This window comes from Lepisosteus oculatus, chromosome 20, assembly GCF_040954835.1.
Source record: "Lepisosteus oculatus isolate fLepOcu1 chromosome 20, fLepOcu1.hap2, whole genome shotgun sequence".
Lineage (NCBI taxonomy): Eukaryota > Metazoa > Chordata > Actinopteri > Semionotiformes > Lepisosteidae > Lepisosteus > Lepisosteus oculatus.
Window position 1 is genome coordinate 12,234,619 of NC_090715.1, and position 26,171 is coordinate 12,260,789.

Consider the following 26,171-nt stretch of genomic DNA (forward strand, 5'->3'; position numbering starts at 1 on the left):
AATATCCAGCGTCTCTGCAGACCTGTACCTCAAAACCACAAGAAATCAAACAACAGTCACAGGAAACAAAAGGGATTAGAGTGACTTTATAATAAATATAAAGAAAAGAAAATTACATGTGTAACAGTCGTGCAAAAAAGTACAAGAAAGGTGTCAATCGCTAGGTCAGTCTCAACAGACTCACATCGGTACAGTTTTTCAAATTTTAAATACTTGTCACAAGCTCACATAGAGCCTATTCCCGGATTTCTCATTCCCCGAAATCTCGGTAACTCTTCCCCCAGCAGGCTCAGCATCATAGTTGCTCCTATTTGTCAAAGGAGCCTTTATCTCCCAGCATGACCCCGGACAGAGAATCATGCTTTGATTGCTAACCTTTGGAAATTATAAATGCTTTCCCCAAATTGATTGTTTCTGCTTTTTTTTTTCTTTCTTGTGCAAAATGCCTTGATCGTTTTTAGCTAAAAAGAACCAAAAGGGTTCCCCTTCTTTTACTAAACTGCCACCAAAGTAAAGCTATAAATTACAAATGTAATATATACATTTATTTTTGACCACTGCCAGAGGGGACTGTGGCTCTCCATGACCAGGCCTGGGTCTATATATTTATTCTGCTGAATTATTCCCATCCCAGAAAAATTTCTGAAAAAAAGACAAGGAGGAAGCACAGGGACTTTGCACAGAACATGTACGTTCGAGGAAATGGCTCACAGTAGCAACCTGCCAGCCCAGGAGTGTTGAGCAAATTTTTAATAAGGTATACTTCAAGGCTAGCTATTGTGCCACGAAAACATGCAAGCTGAAACCACAAGGACTCCCTAATAAGACATTACTACAGAGGCACTAACTGATGTATTAAAATAGGGACCCTCTGACAGAATGGATTCAGCCAGTTTCTTCACAGCATCTCTGGCATCACCAGCATCTATGTCAGGCTGTGTACAGGACCAAGACGTGCTCCTGGGCAATTCTCGTCAAGATGGTTCATTTTAATATATCAAGGCTCATAAGAGGAGCACACAACACCTATTGTGTGCCCCTCTTCCCACCCCCCATTAAGACATAAAAAGTGGACCTCCTATGGTACCAACTCTGCATCACGAAGAGGACTGCCAAACCACTCTACCAACCCCCCCACGTTATTCTCATTTTGTTCTGTTGACTTAATTTATTCCAACTTTACCGGGAGCCCCGTTATCACACATCCACAACTATCTTTTTGCTTTCGATATAGTCTTTGTTTCAAAATCAAGACACCACTAATCTGTACACTGTTTGAGCGGATCATGATATCTTCAGCCTGTGAAATATACTGCAGCTTTTGAAAGAATATTAGAGGAATCTTCATACAGGGATGGGGGTACTATAGGGGCAGATCCTGTCTGTGGAATGCTTGTGGAGAGCATTCCAAGCTATCACAGGAAGTGTGACTTTGCAAAATTTAAGACTCATAACCATTTTCACTATTCCTTTGGCAATAAACATGAGAAATACTGCAGCTGCAGCAAGCTGCAATGAAACAGAATGACAAACTACTTACAGTTATCATCTGCTTCTATACTTCTTAAAACTGTAAAACATCTTCCTCAAGGAAATTCACTAGTGTGCCAAACTCCTCAAAACTTCAGGGTTAAAGAGGTGGAATACTCATATGAGGTTTTGTTTTCTGAACATATCAACACTGTTCGGTGCCGAATATCAACCCAATCTAGCAGCAGCTTTAACAAAGTGTCAATTTATACCAGTGCAGCTGGGGACACTTAAGTGCTCTAGCACTGAAGTCAGCTGAGACCGTCCGAATTGTCCATCCCAGCATTCCGCAGCTGCTGTAACAGGACTGTCTTTTTCCACAATGCTCATTGTACCAAAAAACAAGTTTTGTAAATAAACACCTCAGGGATGTGCTATCTCTGAATATTGCTCATCGAGACAAAATACGGGACTAGTGTCACTCTAGGCACACTAAAAATGCACAGTATACTTACTGTAGCCAAACAATGAGAGGTATTTATTTCAATCGAAAGGTCTGAGGTACTGTACAAATGCAAAGTGTGAGGATGCTGAGCTTTTAATTACTTAATTAACATGGACCATACAGAAGGTCCCTTCTCTCTGAACTCAGAGGTTCTGAAGGATGTCAAGTCAGTAGCAACCACGCTAGGAGCCACTGAATAACGATTTCCACTTAGAAGTCCCCTGGATTTAGTTCCAGGAGGGGTAGCAGTGTTTTTTGTTCAACGGGACCATGGAAGCAAAAACACACTGAGCCTTCACCTCCAGGAAGCAGATATGCCAACCGGATATGCTTCCTCTCTCTTTCAGCATCAAAGGGTTAAGGCAGAAAGTCCCTTGTTCTGAGGTCAGTGCCGCGCTGCCACCGAAAAAAAACCCACTGTTATTTGTTTTAGGATTTAAAAACAGTTGAAATAAAGCTAGAAGAGTTGCCAAGGTAATTATACAGGACCACCCCAAAAGATGAGCCTTTCATGTTGACCCACACGATTCTGGTTTCCTAGCCTTTCCTGTGCCATTAAGGATTCCGCAGAATAAATCTGCTGGGTGAGGAAAGGCAGATCAAGACTTCGTCTTTTGCGGACAGCTCCATTGAAAACTGCACAAATGCAGACATAAAAAGATAAGACTCGGTATTCAGCTTAAAACGAGACAAATGTCCTCCCAGTGGGGAAGGTATGATTACTTTGGCAAAGATCACGTTTGGTTTCAGTCGGGTTTTTTATCGTAAGAATTAGACCCAACTGGGAGGGGCCAGCTGGCGGTGGCTGTCCTGTTCCGAGCGGCGGCGCGGGCGCACTAGGGTAGGAGCTGGCACAGCTCCTCGTCGCTCAGCTCGTTGACGGAGACGATGTGGTCCAGCTGCTGAAGGTAGCGCTCCTGGTCCTCCATGAAGTGCGGGATCCGGGTCTTCCCCAGGACCGCAAACTTCCTTAAGTGCTCCACATCCTCGTAGGACACCTTCGGGAGCCAGGAAGGAGAGATAAGGATCCACATGAACTCCGCATGAAGTGCTATACTCCACACAGAATCCCATACAATTTGAAGGCATCTTCCCAACTAGCTCTCTTTTAATATTTACTTTCAGATCCAAAAAAACCTTAATGACGTGCATTTCCAAAAGCGCTTTTCGTAAGCTGTTCGACTCAAACGAGTACCAGTTCAGTACCTTTCCAATCTTCTGATAGATGATAAAGATGCTAGTATCAGATTTCATAACGGCCCTTTTTGTTCAGAAGTACCAGAGAATATAAGAAAGACAAATTTCTTGACCAGTTTGTTAACAAGACGTGCAAGGCAGGCTGCAGTACTTTGGTACTGAGGACTGAAACTATTTAAAAGATGGTACTTAAGAGTGGCCCTCCAGTAACAGCTGAAGTCTTAAACACTAGTGCCCAGATCTGGTGCATCTCTTCAAACTGCTGTGTCACGACGTGACAATTCATGCTTTACTGTCTCCAATTTACCGTTACATCAAACAAACTTCCATTTTCAGACTGATGATGTCAAAGACTCATAGGTTTTGCAGAGGTGAAAGTGTAACTTATACCTCCCTTTTATTCAAAGCAGTTTGTAGTCATTTTTGCACCAGCTGAGCACTCATTTTGTCCTGTACACAGACAAGAAAAACCTTTTCCTTCTGAGAAAAAAAACAATTTCCTGGTTAAGGTGCAATTTTCTTTTGTTTTTTCGGAAGCTGTCAAATAATTGCTTTTGATACTCTGCAATTTACATAAAATGACACTTTCCACAAACCTATAACACAAACGTCTTTTGAGTAACAAAGATCAGTTAGCATTAGGGGGCAATACCAAACAGCCCCATTTACACCCCTTCGTTGAGTTTCGACGCCTTGACCTCAACATCCTAAAAACGCAAATCTGACCTTTCTGGCCTGAAAAAAAGTACCAAGTCTGGTGTAAATCACCGACAACTGGGTTTAAAATTGAACGTTTCACGCTGTTCATCATAGAACAATCCCACAATGTTCATGTAAAAGACTGTGTGCCGTGAAAGCATCAGACTTCCACTGACCTTGCCCAGAGACACCAACATTTTGAAGTCAATAGTCTTCCGATGCCGCAGGATCCTCAGAATGCCATCCAGGTACACTTGATCCTTACTGAAACACCCTGGAGGTGTACAGGAAAGACAGCAGAGTGACAGAGCACCACACAGGAGAGATCAGAAGAGCAGATAGGTTACAAATGAGAGGGGTCCACTCAGCCTGTCTCTCTAATTGAGCTGCACACTGGGGATAAAGAACTGCTTCCTGTGTCCAGCAATAAATGCACATCCTTTTAATTTATACGTACCTGCGTCCTCATGTCTGTGTTTCACAATTGATCTAGAAGTAGTAATCTGGGTTGAATTCGGGTTTTGGCTATTTTTACATAAGGTACTTGTATTAAGTTGCCTCCCACATTGGCTCTTGTTAAATTTGATCTTTGAAGTGGTTGCTATTACTTTTAGGACAGGGGAGCACAGTGAGCTGCGGACCCAGATGCTGTGAAAAGCACTCTCTCTGTGCAATCGTGAACGCTGGGAACAGGACACAGGGCAGAAGGGCACCAGAGCCCACCACTCACTGTTAGGTCATGACGGGAGACCAGCTGCCTAGCTCATGAGCGAGCACAACCCACAGTCACCCATGAGCCTAAGGCTTTGGGAAGTGGGAGGTAAATGGAGCAGCTGGGAAAACCCCCCATGAATAAGGCAAGAGCGTGCAAAACCTCCATATGGACAAGAATCGAACCTGTGACCCTGGAGCCACCATCACACTGCAAATATCTAGAGCCCCTTCTGGCCACTGCCCTGCATTTACCACGCTTCCTTCAAAGCTCCAAACTAGGCTCATCATCCAAATATCGGCCTCATCTTAGCAGACACCCTCATCCCTATTCCGTAGGATTTACACTACACAAATATGTACAATATAAAATCAGTGGCTCCCACAAGAAACACCTATGGCGGACAATGGCCTGACTCTTGTGCTTGATTACAGCCTGCAATCAGTGTGAAAGTGGATTCCCCAGATGTGCTTGGGGCTGTGCTACCTGGGGGCAGGCAGTGATTTAGTCATCCTGGGCTGGTGCTGCTTACCCGGGCGAGAGGTGTCCGTCTGGCCCCTCTTGGCCCTCACGCAGTACTCCCAGCGCACGGCGGGGTCGTGGACGAACTGGCTGATGTGGCCGAAGAGCTGGCTGAAGCTCATGTGGCCGGCGTGGTAGACGGTGAAGTAGAGGAGCGCGGCACGCCACAGGAAGGGGTGGCGGCGGAACAGCACGCTGTGCAGGCTGGCCAGACCCTCCTCCGTGGGGTTGGCCGGCTTCAGGCCGAACTGCTTGCGCCCGGCCGCGCTGTGCCAGGGCTGCTGGCTGTTGTTCACCCCCCGGATGTAGTGTGTCCCTGCACAGGTCAGAGGTCAGAGGTCACAGGGCATCACACTGGGGGGTATGGTGCAAAGTCCAGCTTCTAGGTGGGTGCCTGGCTCTAAACACTTTAGATCTTTATAAATTGGCTGGATGAATGCACATTCTCCCTATTTGTCAAAACTAAATATAAGTGACAAACTGGCTGTATTGTGTTTTCCCAGATACATCTTTGATTTCCTTCTTCTATAAGTTACTGCCCTATAAAAACAACTTGGACTCATTGATTACTTTTTCTGTTGTTATCATTATGTAAGTAGTCCCTGAAATGTTCAGAGAGACGTCAGGTGTCCGTCTGTGCCACCCCGCGATAATGAGAAGCTGCACGGGCAGAGAGGCGGGTGAGGGGAACGGTACCGATCTCGTGGCGCAGCATGCCCTCCAGCCAGTGCTGCCGCGCCCCCGCCAGGTTGATGGTGAGGGTCGGCCGGCAGCTCTCCACCATCATCACCGCCTGGGACAGCAGTTCCTCGGACAGGCGCACCACCACCTGATGGGGGGACACAGAGACAGACAGGCAGGCTGCCGTGAAGTCTCTGCACTGGCCCAGAGCTGCCACCACTTTTATTTCTCCGGCTCCTGTGTGTGGCAGCATTCATTGTCAGTGGGGTGATAAGAGAGGCTACTTTACACCTCCTTCGGAGGTCAAAATGAGGCTCATCATCAAATTACTGTCCCCATCTTAGAAGACACCCTTATCAACTATTCTGTAGGACTTACAATACACAATACATATTTACAGTAAAAAAATCTTCAGACTCTTCGTACACCTTTATATATTTCTAGCACAGGCTAATAGAATTCAAATTGTTGAAAAGCCTGGAAAAATGCTAAAACAGGCAATGGTCTATGTAATTATGTCTAGCAACAAAAGAACGTGGGCATGAAAAAGTGCAGGGACTTCACAAAACTGATGGAATTTCAATAACAAAGCAAATTTCAGCATCTGCGGACAGTCATCCAGGATGCCACTTCATATCCTCGTGTTAAAAAGACCTATTGAGAAAATTTATGAACAGTATTATCACAGAGAATGACCAGAGGGCTACCAGCAGCAAAAGTAAATTTCTCATCCCTTGCTCAACAGTAAAATCAATGTTCAGACAATAAACTGGTTAAAAATGTGCTTATAGAGCTCTTAACTAGTTCCTTGTATTTTCTAGATCAGTGCAGCACTATTTCGAATGATACAAAATCTGGTTTCAATGCCTGGCTACAATGGAACCATTGACTGAGAGAAGTCTCTTAAGAAGGGAGACTCCCAGTCAGGGATGAAAACTCCTGACCAAAGAACAGAACTGAATGTTTTTATTAGCATAAATATCTCCCGGCACACAAGAAGGATAAGTAGTGTCGCCACCCTGTCACCTGATCTCGTCAGATCTCAGAGGCTCAGCCCAGTTGGGCCTGGTTAGTACTGAGATTGAAGAAAACCAGGCTCCTGTTACTGGTGGTGTTGGTGGACCAGTAGATGGTGCTCTTTCCTCTGGATCAGAATGTTCAAATCAAAGCCTTAGTATGGGGGTGGGTACGCTCTTATATAACCTTATATTAAAAGTGATCTGGGGTGACAAACACTATATTAAAAGCAAGGAATCACTGGTATAAGCCTTTTGACACTTCCGCCTGGACTAAAGCCTCTGTAGCAGACAGACAGCCCTGCTGGCGGAGAGCAAAGGGCACTGCCAGTAAGCCTCACCTCGCCCACACAACCCTCCTTCTGCAGGTATTTGCGCACCGCTGTCCAGACACGGCTCTTGGGAAGAATGCTGCCCCCGGTGGCCACCTCAAAACTCTCATAGGATCCATACTTCTGGAGGACGCACTGCATGATTCGCACAGCCTGCACAGGAACAGACGGCACAGACACAGCTGTCACAGCTGGCGAACTGCAGCAATACTGAGGCACTGTCCACTGGACAGGGTGAAAAGAAGACTAAAATCATGGGGATTCATTGTTAGCACCATATTAGTTTTCTTAACCCTTCGATTAAGGGATGGGATCAGTCTGGACTGGGCTCCTTAAGATCTGGACTCCTGTATTTTCTAGGGCACCTGCAGACTTGCAGTGATGTCAGTGAGTCACTGTTTCCGATAGGCCGGTGGTTCAGAAGACAAGCCAGCCCTTCATTCTCCCACTGTGGGTGCGGGGGAGGTTGCACCCAATCTAAGACGATTATCAATTCCAAATTGGAGGAAAGAGGTGTGAGACTAAATATACATACAAAAGGGATTCAATAAGTTCACAGTCCTCGACCCAGTGCATTTGAACTCTTAGGAAGCTATATCCTCAAATATCCTACCAGTCTGAATTGCATAAAACATGCTTCTGCTAACTGTTTTGAGTTTTCTTTTTCTTGCTACCAGCCAAATGAGAGGAAGCTTTAACTGCATGTTCAGGCACCGCAGAAAGATTCCTGCCCCTCAGAGTTTCACTGAAGGCTGCAGTAGGGCCTGTCCTCCAGTCTGGGCTGATCAGAGACAGAGGACTGCAAGAGAGTGATGTGCTCACTCTGCAGTATTTCTAAAGGGAGATGACTGTTTTAATGAAGTGCTGGTGTCAGTACAGTGAACCCCCCACTGTAAAATAAATCTTAATGGCTCAAAGTGTCTACTTTATCAAATATATCTGCATTCTAGATATCTGACATTCTAGCTTGCAAGTCTAGTTTCTTTGGTATCCTGTGTAGATCAGAATATAATTTGCCACCAAGAGTGATGTTTTCTTAATGCCCAAGACACTTGGAGACCAGGCAGCTTTTTAAACTTGCCATGCAACCCCAAGTAATGAACACGTAATTATGCCTTTTCTCAAACACACCTGGCCGTTTCATTACTGTTCAGTGATCCTGAGGTTCACCACTCCTGCCACCTAGTGGACTGAGTGAACAACTGATGCCCGGTTTTACCGATTGTATCTGAACCGAAATCGCAAGTCAGTCCAACGCTTTTTATTAACCATGACCTGGAGGTGTACAGCGCTTTGTATAATCTGCGTGGGACTGCACAAAGCAAGCAGCGAAAGGAAAGGTTTGTGTTAGTGACTGGCCGGCGCTGGCAGGGGGACACACCTGTGACAGGAACTGTCCCGAGCCCTCGCAGTACTTCTCCAGCACGCTGGTGGGCTGGGGCTCGGCGTACTCGAACTGGGGCTCGTACTGAAACCCCGACTGGAAGAAGGCCTCGCGCTCGTGCTCGATGTTGACGGGGCGCAGGGCCACGAGCAGGCAGGTGGCGCGCGGCCCCGTTGGCGTGGCGGGCGGCGGCGCGGCCCCCGCCCGGGCGATGTGGGGGAGGGAGGTGGCCGGCCGCATGCGCCCGCGGCCCCCCGCCGGCCCCCCGTTCATGGCGCAGGTGCTCTCGCTGCGGCGCATCCAGCTGCCGCGGCCCGTAAACACGGGGCTGGTCAGGCTGCGGGGGGGCGGCCCGGGGGCCCGCGAGCTCCGCCAGGCCGGGCCCCGCCGCTCCTCCTCTCTTCTCGCGTCCAGGCTCGCGGGCCGCTTGACCTCGGGACCCGCCGGCTTCCCGTGCTCTCCCTCAGCGCCCCGGGCGCCCCCGGCCCCCTTGGGCTTGACAAAGGTCCCCGAGACAGGACAAGGGTGGGGCCTCATCCCGTTGCGTGGCGGCTCCCTCTTGGCCGTGCCCGTCCGCTCGGTGGCCAGGGTGCCCCGGCCGGCTGCCCGCTCCACGGAGCCCCCGCCAGGGTCCAGCACCATCTCGGCAGCCGGGCCTCTCCCCTCCCTCCGAGACGAGCCACCTGAGAGCGCAGGGCAACAGCGCCAGATCAGTCACAGGCACACACAGCCACACTCACACTTGGGGTTCGAGGCTCCACCGGGGAGTGATGATCATCTCAGCTTCTATCACGGTGACAGGACGGAACGCACGCGGCTCCTTTTCTACAGCTGGGAGGACCGGTGCAACCTGGTCACCGCCCTTGTATCAAGTGGCACATCATCTCTAGCCTTTTCAACTATGGCAGAGGGTGATGGTCCACAGATCACGCAGTCCTGCTATTCAGTTCAGGTCTCATGACTTGTGTGTGTGGTCGACAAACATCACATGTTCCTGAGATCATCAATTCAAACATCTTAGAGCCCATTGAAGAGAGTAGCCCAGTACACAGTGGTGGTGACTACTTGACGTTAGTATTAACTCTGCTGTGAAGTGTGCATTTCTAATATTATTTTGATCGTTTTCACCGTTCAATTTACAGTACATTAAATCATAACTGTAAGGGGATAAAACTACAGTACTGTACATCATCTAATCCAGATATGTCAACAAATTGCAAGAATTAGACTATTACCATTAAAGGTACATCAGCCAATCAAATATAAAGTCCTGATTTAATACACAAAGGTAGATTGTATTCTATTGATGCTTACATTATGCTTAACCCTGATGTGCCTCCAAGTGATGCAGAAGGTCAGAAAGAAGACTGACATTTGGGTCATAGGTGCCAAGAGCAATAGGGAAAAGAGGCAGCTCTGCTATGCTCAGAATCCTCTCTTTAACAATGGTGAGAGCGCAACAGAATCAATTCATTCTGCAGCGCAAGGAGTCATTCCCAGGTTCTTTTAACTGGACCTGCAGGGATCTCCCGTGCTCCTGCTTTGACATCTGGGCAGTTAAAGAGAGCATGAGAAAGGAGCTGCTGTGCCTGCGCTTCTGTGTGGAGGTGCTGTCGATGGGACAGCTGTTAGAGCCCAATTCTGCAGGTCCTGCTGAGAGCGCCAATCTGCCACTTTGCACAGTCATCACCTCTTGTGTTCAAACCCAGCGTACAGCACTATACAACCTATTCTTCATCTAAGGAGCTTGAAGTAGAAAAGGCAAGCCAATTTAAACAATTTAAAATCATGCCTTTTGTAGTGAATTGGCAGGGCAACACAGTTCCCAGAATAAGTGCAGAATGACTCACTCGCACGCAAATCATGCTTTTAGCCTCTTACAGAAATTCTCTGTATTATTTACCCAAACGCCTATGATCATATTGACAAGCAGCACCTTTTACAGGAACAGTAAAGATCTCCCATCATGTAGTGAAACTGTCAATTTTCTCTTAAAAATCAAGGAACACGCAGGTCACCTCCATTTTCACTTTGGAGGGTAATATGTTGTTACCTTGTAATTTTTAGTAATGTTATAAATCTAATTTATTCATGCCTTTTATCAAAGCAAAAGCACATTTTTTTCCATCAAAAAGTTACATAATGCAATGTGTACAGTAATTTAGTAGTAAGAGGGTTACTTTATAAGTTAGTGAAACAAGAAATACAGTACAAAACACTAAAATGATGCACATACAGTAGATGAAGAGCAAGATAATACATTTACACCAGAAGAAAAAAAGTCTAAATCATGACCTAAAATGCAAAACTCAAACACGGAATAAAACACAGAAGAATAATCCTGCAAGGATGACAGCTAAAATGATCATTAAAAAAAACAATTCCTTTTGTTCCTGCTTTCACTGCAATACTGAAAAAATGCACAGCACTCAGATCAGGGCCTAGGGCATTAAACAGGAAGTCTAGCACAGAGGAAGGAGCGCCGGACTGGAACCAGAACCCATTATTCAGAACTGAGGCTCATTCCCAGTGGTCTCAGCTCCATGTGAGAAGAGCTCTCCAGTTCTTGAAAGCAAGAACCTCATTATCAGGAGAAAAAAAAAGACTGTGACAGTCACATGATGGCAAATTATTTTTACCGCATGTGAACAAAACTGTGGTTTGGATAACGTCCGTTTCCTCTTGCTAAGCAAACACAAAATACAAAGATATACCTTATCTGGGTTTTTAATAAACGCAAAATGCTTTACAACACCATGCAATGAATACGTTTTTAATGCAGGTGATGTCATTGCAGGCTTCTTAGATTGTGCACATACTGTACAAGCCAGACCTCTCCTTTGTTGCTAGAAGGGCTGCAGTAATGATAGTAGTGCGAGAGACACAGCTCAAAGTGTATAACTACAGCCACGCCTAACAGGTACTGCAATTCAAGAGACCAGGTTTCAACCTCCAACGATGACTCCGAAGAACAACTTCATTAACCGAGCAGGTTCCAAACCCTGGGACTTGGGGAAAAACATGCAGGAATGGTGCATATTTAAAAAGGAATGGCTTGCAGAGACATTAATTTCCAAACTTCGTTGGGAGCATGCTTAACATGGGAGCTTTTTCCCATTTGCTAGAGCCCAGGGGGTTAAACTCCCTTTGCTCTTCTGTCTGGAAGCCTGGTCTGGAGTCAGCTGTCACTGCTCTCTGTCGAGACAGATGTGATAATCAGACCGGACACAGCTGGAAGATCCCACTTCCTGCCATTTCCAAAGGGAAGCCGCGCCAGAGACATGAACAAGACCGGAGTAAAGTTCAAGAAGAAACAGCGTCTCCGTGTCCTGGGGTGTGTGCCGAGTCAGCTGCCACCAAACCCGGATTCACAACCACTCCATCTGAACGGACCGCAGAATCTCCTGAGGCTGCAGCTGCCTGGGATGGCACTAGGGCTTGTGCTGACACACCCAGCAACAATCAGTGGAGCACCTTTCCGGCAGTGGAGCCAAAGCAAAAAAAACTCATATTCATAAAGATGTACTGTGCTAAACTGAAAACTGAAAACGATTTCCCCTTTCTTCTGGGAGAATCAGTGAAAAGGGTTAGATTGGGCAGGGAAGAGTTTTTTATCTTCTGTTTTGACGAGCTCCACCTGTTCAGACAAAGTTGGTGCAGATTCGTCCCAGGAGGAGAAAAGCCCCTCTGGTTTTTCTCATTGCTTTTCTCTGCTTTTGGTCTCTTCCAAAGTGAGCCTCAGACCTCAGTGCCAGCTCTACCCATTCATCCACCTCAGACTCCTGTCTCTTGATTCTGTATCAGAAGGAGACCCTTCCTGCAAGGCTAACAGCAGCGGAAAATCCACCTGCTGGATCACTCTTGCTGTATTACGACGGGCTAGGTTGTGTGTTTACAGACGTTGTGCGACCACAGCTAGCTCCACGCCTGTGCTTCCTCAGTAACAGGCCTGGAGTCTGGGCCATGCTAACCTCCAACGCAGTTCACTGAAATGACAGCTCCGTTGTGCTCTTTATTCACACAAGCTCTGGTATACAGTTGTGTGAGCTCTTCTGTAATAGTTCAAAAGTGTTCATCAGAGTCCTAGCTACCTTTCGAGAAAAGACAATGCTTGTGTCCACACCTCAAGTCTCACAGCTCCTACGGGAGCCTACGGGTTCAGAAGAACATAAAGCTTAAAAAACAAGAAACCCTTCTGGTAGCTCTCTCTTCGGTGGTCTTTCGCTTTTCAGGCGAATTCGCTGACAATTCACCCCGCTGTTGGAGCTCCGCAGAGGGAGCAGATGGAAGCGCATTTTTTGCCTTCACCCATACTGTATATATAGAGCATAACACTTCACCACTATATGATGCTAATTCCAAATTTTCTTTAAACCCCCCCACACACACACACAAATGGCAGGAACTGAAAAGCATCCCTATTATCTGTCATCCTCGAAACGCACCGGCCTCGAAACCGCGAGCCTGTGGGGTCGGTGTCCCGTTATCCCGATCGGTACCGGGACAGGCGGGTCAGCCGGACCGCAGCCAGAGAAGATCGTCGGACAGTCGAGCCCGCAATTGTGTTTCTGTATCCGTAGGACCGCCGGGGACCCACGTCTGGCTGGCCGCAGTGCCAGTAAAGGCGCTGCCTAGCTCTCACGCTGCTGGAGAAGGTGGTTTTCGCCGCCGGATTATCGACACGGGTCGGCACGTATGCACTGCCATCGCATGCCCACTCACTCCCGAGCTTGCCTGTTCCAGGGACGAGTCAGACCTTGTTTCGTTATACGACCTCGCCGCCACCCCCCAGGCCTGTCTCAGGCTCTGTACACAGCAGCGCTGCTATGGATTCGCCGGCTGCTTCCCAGCTTAAACCGAGCAGGGATCGCCAAGTGCAAAAACCCACTCATCATGTAAGACACAGCGAGAACAAAAGCAACATGTGGCGATTACACCAGCGTGCTAAATTCCGTCCGGATGCAGCGATCAAAGCGTTCCGAGGCGCATCACCCTTTAACATCACATGTAAAAAACAACGACCGTAAACACAACTTACTTGGCTGTGGTTGGGGGATTCTCTCTGGTGGTTAACGCATGGCGCCTTCTGCTGCAGCACACAATTGCAGAAGTAGCGGTTCCTAATATCCGGCGCAAGCAGATGCTGCCAGACCCTCGGAATTGACACACCGAAGCAGCTGATGGGTCACATTGTCTGAGCGTCTACTGGGCCCCGCCCCCTGCGTGCCGGGGCCCCGCCCCCTCGAGTGAGCTCCCGCGAAAGCCACGCCCAGACCACGTCCGCCCAGCCTCCTCATTGTCCCAGCACACCACGCGTAATTTTTAAATGGGCGTTTATCCAGTTGCTCGTATAGGCACATAGGTTTTAATTGTACGAAAAAAAAACAACATACCTCTTCTCTTTTGTTTTAATTCCCAATGTTATTAAACTTGATGAGTAGGAGAAATCACAGCGAGCATTTCACCCTTGGTAAAATTAATTTTAAACACTTTTTCTTGGTTGGAGTCAGAAATTCTTGTGTGCTGTACCTGTGCGATGGGTTTTCATTGCAGTAATGCAGGCTGCACGGAGCACTGGATGGAGACTATGACACGCCCTGGTAGCAGGAACATGGTCAGTGTACCTGGGAGAGAGAGAAGACAAGACGCTATTTCTGCAGGTGGGCTTAAATATTCCATCACCATGGCGACGGGATGGGGCTGTCACAAAGGTGAGGAAGTTCCACTGGATGTCGTCACCGTGGTGCCTGACCTACGTAGGGCAAGAGGCGAGTGTTTTGTTTCGTAAGAATAAAGGAGAACGAAAAACATTATGATACATACAAAAATGAGGCTGATTACAAGTAGGGTGCTTCGTCGTTCCCCTTTTAAGTGCAAAAAACCCCCCAAATTTTAAGCAGTAAAAACACAAAAATACAGATTTGTTAAAAAGAAAGTTTTAATGAAAATGTACTGGATTAGTTCAGTAACCTAAACGGCATTGTGAATACTTGATATCGAAATTATAAATTGCTATAAAAAACTCAGAGGTTACAGATCTTCATTTTTCAAACTGACATATTTGGATATTCAAATGTAAATACATATTTCGGTTGAGAATCGCAAGTGTCAAAATCTTTTTTAGCACTTTGTGTTAAGATGTTGTTGTGCAGTGAGTGATATTATGCCATCTACCAGAGTATGGACTAGTGATGTAAAGTATTTAATTCCGTGAAAGTAGTGTGCTTTTCCAGTCATGTGCACCGTTGGTCCAACATAATAGCAGCGTACATTTCCAGTGACAACAGAAATTGTGTAAGGACCTGAAAGGGCTTCAGTGACTCTCATAGCTGCTCCTCCCTGTACTAAAAAATGAGACTCTTTCTTCAGTGTGTTTTCTCCAGGCCAGCACGGCCAGTGTACTGTCCCCAAGGCCATCATTCCGCTATCTGAGAAACAGGGAGAAAACAATTAGTGACTTTACCTTCTCCTCCGATCTCCTGCGAAGAGAAAGGTTTTCAGAACATATCAAGTCATTCAAGTGGCTGGCGTACCCTGCTTTTGTGTGTTACAACAATAACTTGTGGTAGGCAAGAGTAGGCTTGCAGAGATTATGTAAAGGTTACGTTGCAATCTGTCAGACAAGTTCACTGTTACAGGCTTTCTTCAACAAAGCCATCTTTGCAGCAAATTTCCATTGCATGTGCTACTGTATTTGCTGCTCCAATAATCATGTACCATTTTTGCATCTGTAAATTTGAACACTTACTTACACTTTACATTGAGAGGCAATTCTCTCAAAAAAGTACATGCCAAAAAATAGGAACAGAGCATGACCACATCATTATTGTATAAATGAGACATTCAAAGATGATAAAATATACAGCAGATGGATGCATTCAAGGACTCACACACAGCTGCAAAAAATGTTTATCAGCATCTCTAATGCATTTATGTAAGACGATGATAATATTCAGGGGAAAACCAAAGAGTGTGGAAGGGAACTGCACAGAAAAAAGCAAACGTTTCTGAGCAAGAGGTTGTCATTATCAACATGCCTCTACTTTACACAAATCACATGCACATAAACTATATTCCACATCAGCAGTCCGTCTACAGCAACGGACAAATGTAAAACAGAAACCCAGAAACAGAAAAATACACAAGATAAAGTTATCCAAAAACTCATAATCTTTATTCCAAAATGAGAAGTTTCAGGAAAGACGGTACGCCCGGGGAAACGGGATTATGTGCTGCTGCTTCCCCAGGCTGAAGAGGAAATGATTCCTATTTCCGTAGTTCAGAATTTGGTGTGATGTCACAGTGTGGTGGAAGTACAGCTCTGTAAAATATGAGGCAGCATTTGTGTGCCTTTATGTTCGTTTCTGTTCCCAGAACCCTCTCTCCCCTCACGCCCTGCCTGCTCTGTCCTGGGATGTCGCTGGATGTTCGCTGGAGCATAGGACCATCTCGGAAGCCAATTCTTTTCTCGCCTTTAGGATTGTGAGGGAGAAAAGCAGGAAAATGAAGAATCCTGAAAAAAAAACAGACGTCATCAATTGTAATATATTTACCTGAATACAGGTGGCTGACAGTCAAAACATTTAACGAGCACTAGAATGATGCAAACTCCTTTGCTCTCTTCCACCAGCTCAATTTCTTAATCAGTAATAATTATTTGGATTAGTTCAAGTAGGGAGCTGTGTCAGCATGTGTAAGTTATAAAGGAACAAGTAAAGGAGAAAGAGAAGAAAAGAAAGAGAATGTTTTGGCTTTGGAGCCTTCTTTGGGTGTGAGAGAGAGGGAAATAATAATTTTATTTGGATCATTCATTTCATCCACCTGCCAGGATTTCAGTGAGCTGAACCTTAACTTGGCAGGCACAGGGCGGGACAATATTGGGCCATTGCAAGGGCATACAGTACCCACAGAAAAGCATCCTGAAGGCAGTTTAGAGGTAGCAGTCAACTGGGCAGCATGTCTGGAGGAACATGCAAACTCCATACAGACATCACCAAGCTCCAGACAGGTCATAATCAAAGCCAGGACCCAGGTGCTTTGAGGCAGTGGAGCTAACTGCCCTGTCACTATGCTCTTTTAGGTGGCACAGAGCTGCTAATTGAAAAATACCTGGAAGACGACAGGCAGAGAGGGCTGCTGACAGGAGGAGTATTTAACTGCTCTGAGCAGCTTGCATATGGGATAAGATAACTCTTGAATTGAACAAGCTGAATAGATCATGTTTTCAGGCTGTGGACTTTATATGTTACTTAATCCTTATGAATGAATATGAAAATACTACTGTGTTGTTACAATGTCACACAGCAATGAAGTAACAATATATTTGCAGGGTTTCATCTTCAATTTTTAATATTTCTTTTGGTACCAGGGCAACTTCAGCCTTTTGTCTTCAAAATGTTCTAAGGCAGGACAGTCGCATGCCAGTGTAGCTGCCGGCGGGAACACATTTTTCGTAGGGAGCCACAGGACTCACCCTGCAGGGAGTTGACCACAGAGAAGCAGATGAGCCCAGGCAGAGCCACGGGGCCGTAGCCCATGAAGGTGAAGCCCCAGGAGCTGCCCAGCAGCAGGCTGAGGCCCAGCACAGTGCAGGTGTCCCTGCAGCCATGCCTCCCACTGCCTCCCGAGGGCTGGGAGCAGCGCATGGCCCAGACCCTGTGTGCGACCGCAGTCAGCACCGCCAGGGAGCAGAGGAAGAGCAGGGCCAGGTAGGCCAGGTTTAGCAGATACACCCCTCGCAGCTCCTCCGTCTTCAGCCAGCAACTGGGAGGTGACAGGAGGGAGAGACACTGGTATGTGAAGTGGCGATCTTAACTGGTAGGATTATTCTCCTGTTGGGGAGAGCCCAACCTTATTAGAAGAAGTATCCCCACATAAAAACACCAGTACTCTCCAGGTTTCTTTCACGTTTTCCATGTCACAGGGCTTGGAAGTCTATGCCAAAGCTGCTCAATTAATTCTAGCTTCAATTCAATGTAGTAAAGTGATCGAAATGCATCATTACGTTTCTCAGTCAGACTGTGCTGTGTAGGTGGGGCCATGATTTAATCAGTTTCAGATTTCACAACCTTCAGTGCTTGACCTCAGCAGCCTATGGTATGCAAGAATCCCAAGGACCCAGACACATGTATATCAATATCAAGACTATTTTAGAAATGCAATTGACAGGCAGTCAATTCTCTAGTCCACAAACACTGCAGTCATGTCCTGTGACCTTCAATTCCATCCTGGTGCTGTCCTGTCTTCTGTTTTTAACAGGACACCGTGGCCCAAGTCAGAACTGGCTGCTGTGTGAATGAAGCCTTTCAGTACTGGACAAGTACTCACAAGTGTCCATAGGTTTGATTGCCTGCGGTCTTGACTTCAAGCCGCCCATACTGGTTCAAGGAGCCGACGATGGTTACCACCAGCAGCGGTGACCCTAGCTCGGGGGAGAGAGCGGTCAGAGAGAAAAGTCACAGGAGAGGCTGCTAGACAGAAAGGAGAAGACACGGTGGGGAAAAAACAGAGTGAAAGAGAGGGGAGAGGGAAGGTCACAGACTGAAAAAAAGAGCTCTTGGGGACTGTGGATGGGTACTTTTCTACTACAATGCCTGACTGAGGACTGACTTGCTTACATGTGAGCTATACACTCCACGCTACTAGCGCCAGCTATATAACCCAATGTAGCTAACAGCAATGATTCTGCGTTAGTGCCAGCGTATGGAGGCAGCAGCTTGGAACTTCTGCTGCTGAATGAACTCCAGCCGCTCGTCCACTACGTGTACCAGACGCAGGTTATTTCCACAGGCCAGCTGGGACAAAACTCAAGACGGCGTCTGGCCGCAAGCGCAGCCTGCCTGCAGCCGGGGCCTCACCCCACCCGAAGAGACAGAGCTTCAGCACGTAGCGGCGGAAGTAGGAGTTGAAGACGCGGATGACGAGCAGGTAGAGGTGCAGCGTCTCGATGGCCATCCAGTTGAGGCTGCTGAGCAGGGCGTAGTGCATGACCCCCCCGGCGAGGGCACACAGGGCGCCGCTGCCCAGGGACGCCAGCTTCTCGTTCACCAGGAACAGCAGGTAGAGCAGGAGCAGGGAGGCGCTCAGGCACACGTGGATGGTGCCCGTCTGGTCTCTGCGGGCTTGCCTGCAGTGTGAACGGGACAGGGAAACGCAACCAGGCTGAGTCCTGCCACAGTATAGACACACCTGTGCAGGTTCATCACACAGGCCCAATACAGCTGTTTTTCTGGTCACCCTCTGGAGCAACAGGGTAAGATAACAGCCCTGGTACTGTCCAAGGTTACATTGCCAGCAGAAATGTGTGCTTCTGTCAAGATAGAACTGCCTTTCACTTGACCACACCTTCTCTTCTGCTGCCGCCAGCCAGCCAATTCAGAAGAAATATAAAATAGAAGAAACCGGCAGAGACTACAAAGCCTTTTGAGCTTTTGAACCTTTGGAGAGATTATGAGGGGTCCATATACATGTAATCAAAATCCTCAGGGGCACTGATGAAGTCAAGCCAGCAGGTGTCTTCAGAATGGGCAGCGAAACGTAAACTAGAGTACAAAAGCGGATACTAAGCAGAAGTACATTTGAATCTAAGAAAAGGAGGCCCTTCTATACACAAAGGGTTGCAGGAGAGTGGAACAAGTTTTCCAGCCATGTTGTTGAAGCTGATACCCTGTCTTCTTTCAAGAAATGGTTGGATGAGAGCCTTGGATCAATTAGCTACTAACTGCCACACAAGCTGGACGGGCCAGATGGTCTCCTCATTTGTAACCTTTCCTGTGTTCTAAAAAGTAATCAAAGAACTGTTCCACACTGACTTGTAGACAAAGTAGATGGTAATGCTGAGGACTGAGAACACAGCTGACACTCCGCAGCCGATGAGGGAAATGTAGGTCAAGGCCACCAGTGCCACCTGGTTCAGCACACTGCTTGTCCCAGGAACTTGCTGGGAAAAATAATAATGCAAAAAAAAACAGGTTTTGAAATCACCCTTGGATTTAGAGGAATTAACACATACATTAAGCATTAAACCTTTGGCTAAACTGATACTTACTTTAACATATGTACTCTTATGAAAGCTACACTTTCCAAATCTGGTATCATAGCATTATTGGACAACGTTTTAATATCACCCTAATTTGAACAGACTCTCTCCAGCTGAGCTACCCTTACCTCTCCTGCAAACAATTTTAACTAAACACTGACTGTCTGAGGAGGCAGACCACAGGGTGAATACACTTAGTAAAAAGACAAATTATGTATTTTCATGATAAATTTAAAAAGCAAAGTTAAAATGAAGGCAACTAAAATGAAAAACAAATCTGAAAATGACTGAAAATAGAGCAGACTATGTTTTTGTATCATAATCATATATTCCCAGTTTTGCAGTGAGGCCAGATGGGGCGGATGTTCTCACCAGCAGCAGGGCAAAGAAGGTGAGGTGCTGGCACTGACACACAGTCTGGTTGTCGCCTGAGATCGTCACACACCCCGACGTGTTCCACTGACCTCTGCCTGGCAGCACAGGGGAGACATGACAGCGGGACATCTGCTCCACCCTCCACAGCGCACATCGAATCGTGCCACCAGTTTCATTAGGGGAGACTTTAGGAAGGCCAGATTATGCAAACCCATGGCTGTCGAGTGGGGAAGTCGCTGTTATTGTCCTTTGCTCCAGAATTGTAGGGGTCTCTGGACTTTTTTTCATCTCAAACACAGAACACTGGGATTTTAAACCCAACTTCAGCACTATGGATTATTAGAGACTGGGATATTATTACATTTTTACAACTCCTGAAGTGTAACTGGAGAGTAAACATCTCCAAGACAGGAGAAACAAAAGTGGTTTGTGGTTCAAACGTTGAAGCTCTTTTGTGATATTCAATCATTATGTGCAGAAATCAAACATTTGTAGTATATACTGTATATGGAGATCATGCCCCTTAATATTAACTATATATTATATATATTGTGTATATACTGTACATAGTACCTACTATGCCATATACAGTATGCTATATACACATCTCATTACATAATCTCAATACGTAATCTCATTAGTTGTTCCTAAGAAATTCAAATTCATACACTTTTCTTCCATCATGGGATATGGGAGATTTCAAATCAGGATATAACCAGCTCAGCTGCTGTATATTCATTCAGATGTTCCTTCTGACTGAGGAAGTCACTGGGCAGAAAAGTTTAGTTCATATTGAAGAAAGAAAGTAGGGTGGATTGGACTAGGAAGAAAAAACCAGTCAGTTTCAGGAAAAGAAGGGACATTCTATTTTTTTATATTTACCGTTTTCCATGGGAACCCAAAAAGAGCATGTTCTGTTCCCCTGAAAGAGAAGGTTTAGATGGGTAAGGGAAATTGAGGAAAATCGACAGGTCTCAGATTACCAGCTCATAGCGCCTCGTGGCTCTGCAGGGTTATACTTTCTCAGGGTCTCTCACCACTGACAATGAAGGAGCTCAATGCCACCAGCTTCCCAAGAGAACAAAAAAAGCCAAAAAGGGCATTGGCCTATCGCACTTAGAAAAAACAGCAGCTAAAATTACTGTAAATATGATACGTATATGAAATGGCATTTGGAAAACAACTGGGAACATTTAAGAAACCCACCTAGATTAAGGGGGGAGGGTTACTTTTTCAATAAGTTTCAGAGCTGGAAAAGGATCAGGTCTTTGAATAGACCTTTATTGCAACAGTGAAAACTAGCTGTTTGTAACAACTGCCCATGGCTGCTAACTTTGACTTCATATAAATCAAAAAGTAGAATGAGAAGTCAGTGAGACACTTAAGTCTCCTGCAACATTGCAGCTGGGCGAAGACCTCGTTAACATTCACGTCCACAACACATGACCATATACACACTACAAATGCATTCTCACAAGCATACAGTCTTATGACGTGGCTTTGATTGTGGTAGAACAGAATGGACAGTACCTTTGTTCCTGCCTTGTGAGAAAAGGTGATGTTGACTGTGTTTGTGAGATTGGAGATAGTGGAGTTCCCCAGGACCACCCCGATGACGAGGTTCTCGAAGAGCGTTCTGTTCTGCTCGTCCTGTCGAACGAACGCAGGGTGAGAAGGAACACCGAGACGGACGTCTCGCTAACATGTGGTGGTGCTGAAGTCAGGAATTTCAACCCTGCCTACGCCGTACGGCACTGAACACCTGAGGTGGAGCAGAGCCAATATAAGAGAATTCCTCTCACAAAGGCGGTGTTCTGCCTGCAGAACATCTCCATCTCCGGGTCATCTTCAATCATGCCAGCAGCCACCAGCCCATCCTCCTGACTCACACAGGGCATCGCAACGTCTTTGGCTGTTCTCGTGTTCACATCAGAAGACCGCCCATTTCGACTGCTAATTATTCAGATTTGTAACCAGCTTATTTTGTCACTTTGACCTCAGCTTTCACCTGCCATTTTTGTGAAACCACATGAATTATGCCCAGCGTTGTGTTATCTCCAGGAGAAATACCACTTCATTCACCAACCTGTCTGTTTACTATTTAAATGTGTAAATAGCATTATGTACTGTATGCTCCTAATGAGCCATTGATGTAAACCTTGGACTCATTGTGCGTCAGCCTGTAACATCCAGAGATGTTCAAGGTGCTTGATGGAAGAGGCTCAGGGTAGGGATGATCATCAGTCTACCAAGGCCTTGTCAACTTCAGTCAGCATTAAACATGTCTTCTCTTGCTTACCCTGAACTGAGATATGTTCTTATACGCAACAACAGCAACCGTTAAGGATCCTGAGGTCTGCCCTCCTGCTTGTCTCATGGCTTCCTCTGGTATGCTAACGCACCAGTTATCGATTTCCTGAAAGAAACACATCAATTTCACACACAGATGCTGTAATTTCTGCGAAAACAGGATTTTAGTTGCCCAGATATTTACTAATATCAATATATCTGTGTCTTAGCTTAAAGTGCGGGTGTTATTACACAAAATGAATCACCTGTTTCCTGGTTAACTCTCCTGGAATTGAAGGTGCTCCACTGTATTAGCTTTTGGTGTCTCATTGTAACAACTTGTAACAGCCTTGGAGACCATCCTTCAATTGACCTAATTGCCACTGACATTGTGGGGTCTTCTTATTTTTATTGTGGACCAAGCCACAGGCATATTGACGTTTGGAAAGTGAAATGACCACATTAGCTATTGCCTGTGGTAGCAAGAACACGGGCATCAGATAAAGACGAGTACAAGCTGCTGGCATTGTGGGTCTGTTTTGACCTGAAGTTATTTTTAACACTGTAAACTTTAAAGGTTCAAAAATATTACAGTTATTGATAATAAGCTTGTTTACATCGCAAAACAAGGATACCCTTTCTAAATCTCTGCCTTTTTAATTAACTGTTTCGTTAAGAAAGGCCTAATTCATAAGGGCAGTGTGTAATTGTTGTGCACTGCTTTCTATCAAGTGGCTGAAAATGGAAACGGAAATGTAGTCAAATTTAGTTGATCAGAAGTCAGTATCATATTCAGTTACATTTTCTATTTTTTTAAAAATTTGCCTTAAAAAATCACAAGCTTATCTTTGCTTTTTAGAAGCCAAATGTCTCAAAGTTGTCTACCGGTGTACAGAGGTGAAAACCTCCATGCGTCCTGTTAGTGTCGCTTACCTGGCCACTAGAGGACGCAGTGAATTCAGCCAGATCTCATCTTCCAGAAAGACTTATACACCCCTGGGCGTTTAAAAGTCCAGCTCCAAAGACCTAGGTTCTACCGGTCTTCATGACAGCTTAAGGGTTTGATACCTAAATTATTTATAATATTTAAAATTTTTTGCCATTTAAATTAAATTTAAAAAGATCTTTTGAGGCCGTCGGAAAAGTGTTAAAGAAGTCCAATTACTTCGACGATTACTGAGGCCGAGCAGGAACAAACTGGAGCAGTCTTCTTAACAAAGACCGGGTCAGTCCAGGGAAACTGAGATGTGAGCATCTGTGACAAACTCATCTGTGAACGTGCTTCTGGGAGGTTTGTCAAAACAGGATTTTTCACTGAACACAGAGATTCACTCTTCCAATGAGAAAACGAACAACAGCTTTAGAAAGGTAGTGGTATAACACTCATAAATACGAAATAAATTTGCTACTAATAGATTGATGCTGTCAGGGTGTTGGGTAGTTCTGATAACTCTGCTGTCCTGTGTCTTCAGGGCAGCCCCGATCTCATTTCTCTCACCTCTTCACGTGTGGAGTCTTCAAAGGTCATTGGATTGTAATCGGTTCCTTCCACATGTCTCTCGTCCAAATACATGCCGTTTATATCAACCACTTGTCTGTCAATCAACACAGATTAAAAACTTATTGGACAGCATTGCCAGGGACATCATTTTGTTATTGGAATGAGTAAGTGTGAATATAAGTAGGGCTGGGTAAATTTATCTTTAATATTTATGAATTAATCTGGGATCTTTAATACTACATGCTAGGATACGTGTTCAATAATCTTGTTTACTGAGCCAAATGAATCAAGGTATGATTTGGCTCCAAATGTACACTAGCTCCTTGGACTGCATATTATTTCCCCTCACTGGTTTGACAATTGTCAGGATATGAGTTATTCCATGAAATTGACAAGGCAGAAGTGCTTCACCTGTGAGACGACACTGTGAAGACAGTTGGAAGAATGGCACAGTTTTGTTCCTGTCTGGTAGGATTATAATCATACTGAAACAGCATTAGTCCTGCCTTGTTCCTGATGCTTCCAAAACTCTGCTGAGATCCTACCAGGAATAAGCAGATAAGAGACAGATGAACGACATTCTGACATTCGTACCTGTTGTCTACATTTTTCGGGCAACACGTACATCCTAGCCGGATGTTACACTCTTTTAAGATGTTACACACATCTGAGCTTAAAATCTCATTTGGTCTCCGAGAGCATGTTACACATGAGCAACTTGATGGCGATAAAGTATAGTTCCCACTGATACTGATCCCTGAAAAGAAAAAAAAAAACAATCTTTGCACTGCGGAGCCTCTGTGGTGGTGTGTGGGAATGAGGGGCAGATCAGGAATATGAAGAAAGTGTGTAGAATGTGTAGTGTTTTTTTCTAGTACAGGACGTTGCTGTAAACCTACTACATACAGAGAAGTCAGTGTCAATCAGAAGTGTAGTAAGAAGAAAGTGGGTGTTGGAAATGACCAAAAAAAGGCATGGATAGGAGAGTAATTATTATACTAGCAATCATGTCAGCGAGCTAAATGCAAGTGTCTGTTGATAGAAAACAACTGTTAGCCCAGAAGTTGCAATATGATGGAACTTAAAAGCTTAATCAGATCCTTGTCAGGGGGTGAAGCAGCCTAATAACCTGACTGTGTACTGAAAAAGGAAAGATCTGGAGGGGGAATTTGAAGATGTGTGGGGGTTCACACCATCACACAGCTCAAGACTGTCTCATACGCTTCTGTGAACAGAAACGGCAGGAAACCTCAGGCATAGGGGCACAGAGATTCTGTGAAATTAACACTACAGAAACCTTGCGTTTGGCAGAATGGTTTAGAGATATTAAATGATGGCTAAAACTAGCAGATGGAAGCGAGAGGTAGTCCCATTTAGATATCTGACCTTCAGAAGCCGCCTATGAAACAAATGAATAAGGGTTTTCTGACAGCTGAATATAACGTACTGTATATTTTTAAAATGGGTTGAAAGATTAAAAATCATAAAACTCAAAAGAGATAGAAGTCTATTGTTGTTGGAAACAGGGGTTGGGATAATAAGTCCGACCTTCTCTGTCTTTCTTGAGTCCATTGCTGAGGTGTGGGGCTAGACTGACGAGCAGCAGACTCCAGAAGGCTCTCATGCTCACAGCGGTGTCCGAAGTCACTGTCCAGGATCTGGGAAGGAAACTCCCATGAGGGGAATGAATACACAAGAACAGAGAAAAGGCACTGATGTGCCAGGAACACAAATTAAGTGTAATCTGATGCAATCTGAGCTTGGAAAAGATTTTCTATTCTGGAACTAATGTACAATCATTTCTAAACTACTCTGGATTAATTTATAGCGGATTAAATAATTTGCACTACAGGGAAATTTTTATGAGGCTCGCTAAGTCCTATCAAAATCAAAAGGAAACATTAAGGAAGTAATTTTCCTTCAATTACCTCTCACGTCTTTCAGGTGTCCTCCACCTCAAAGTTAGAAGACTGAATTCTCAGATCGATGTGTCTGTCCCCAGCCCCCTGCTCCTGCATTAATGAGGTTTACTGCTGGCTTTCTGAGCTCAGGCTGCAAGGAGAAGCTCTAGGCTGCATTTGGCTTGACATGCCCACATGCAAGTGATATACAAATGTTTACAAAGATGTGAGTCAGAATGCATTACTGCCAATAATGGAAATCATTGTTCTAGCCAACAGAACAGCAGAGCCACCAAGCAAATTCAAATACAATTTGGAAATCTACATGAAGATTATTTGTTTATATTTGGAGATCATCAACAGAAACTGAGCCCACATCTGAAAGAAGTCATGTGCTTTGAAAGTTTACTTAATAACACCTGTCAGGATTAAAAAGCATGTGATGATGGAGATCAGGGACTCCAGGATTCTCCTTGAACTGAATCAGACAAGTTGTAATTAGAACCAAGCCAAGTACATACAGCAGGGCTCCAGAAATCACAGGTACCA

The 26,171-nt window shown here is 45.4% G+C and overlaps 2 protein-coding genes across 4 annotated transcripts; both read right to left on the bottom strand.

Annotated features, from left to right (window-relative positions):
• Positions 1-71: 71 nt before the first annotated feature.
• kiaa0895l lies at positions 72-14,137 on the bottom strand. 3 transcript variants are annotated; one of them, XM_069181139.1, is made up of 7 exons: positions 14,048-14,137; positions 8,516-9,201; positions 7,144-7,287; positions 5,802-5,934; positions 5,116-5,421; positions 4,048-4,145; positions 72-2,973 (listed from the first exon to the last, which is right to left on the bottom strand). In XM_069181139.1, exons 1-7 carry the CDS (start codon positions 14,064-14,066, stop codon positions 2,812-2,814), a joined length of 1,548 nt encoding a protein of 515 aa, XP_069037240.1. In that variant the 5' UTR covers positions 14,067-14,137; the 3' UTR covers positions 72-2,811. The 3 variants fall into 3 exon arrangements, with proteins under 3 accessions (XP_069037240.1, XP_069037241.1, XP_015223726.2); XM_069181140.1 differs by lacking the exon at positions 14,048-14,137 and adding an exon at positions 13,912-14,035; XM_015368240.2 differs by lacking the exon at positions 14,048-14,137 and adding an exon at positions 13,557-13,709.
• A 1,533-nt stretch (positions 14,138-15,670) lies between these two features.
• Positions 15,671-25,744, bottom strand: LOC102683770 (adhesion G-protein coupled receptor G5-like). Its single transcript, XM_069181138.1, has 13 exons — positions 25,650-25,744; positions 25,270-25,379; positions 24,316-24,478; positions 23,719-23,815; positions 22,231-22,347; positions 21,462-21,581; positions 20,814-20,853; positions 19,929-20,026; positions 19,330-19,457; positions 18,376-18,644; positions 17,846-17,939; positions 16,992-17,281; positions 15,671-16,031 (listed from the first exon to the last, which is right to left on the bottom strand). The coding sequence occupies exons 2-13, from the start codon at positions 25,343-25,345 to the stop codon at positions 15,907-15,909; spliced, it is 1,617 nt and encodes a 538-aa protein (XP_069037239.1). The 5' UTR covers positions 25,346-25,379; positions 25,650-25,744; the 3' UTR covers positions 15,671-15,906.
• Positions 25,745-26,171: the final 427 nt, after the last annotated feature.

Bases quoted from the DNA above. Each gene is read 5' to 3' on its own strand.
- kiaa0895l (XM_069181139.1), bottom strand. The intron at 7,288-8,515 runs GTGTGTCCCCCT...GTTCCTGTGCAG, and splicing joins CGGGACAGTTCCTGTCACAG to GCTGTGCGAATCATGCAGTG. The intron at 4,146-5,115 runs GTAAGCAGCACC...GTACACCTCCAG, and splicing joins GACGGACACCTCTCGCCCGG to GGTGTTTCAGTAAGGATCAA.
- LOC102683770 (XM_069181138.1), bottom strand. From the start codon at position 25,345: ATGAGAGCCTTCTGGAGTCTGCTGCTCGTCAGTCTAGCCCCACACCTC. The intron at 22,348-23,718 runs GTGAGAGAAATG...TGTTTCTTTCAG, and splicing joins AAGACTCCACACGTGAAGAG to GAAATCGATAACTGGTGCGT. The intron at 17,940-18,375 runs GTGAGGCCCCGG...CCCCCGAGCTAG, and splicing joins GCTCTGTCTCTTCGGGTGGG to GGTCACCGCTGCTGGTGGTA.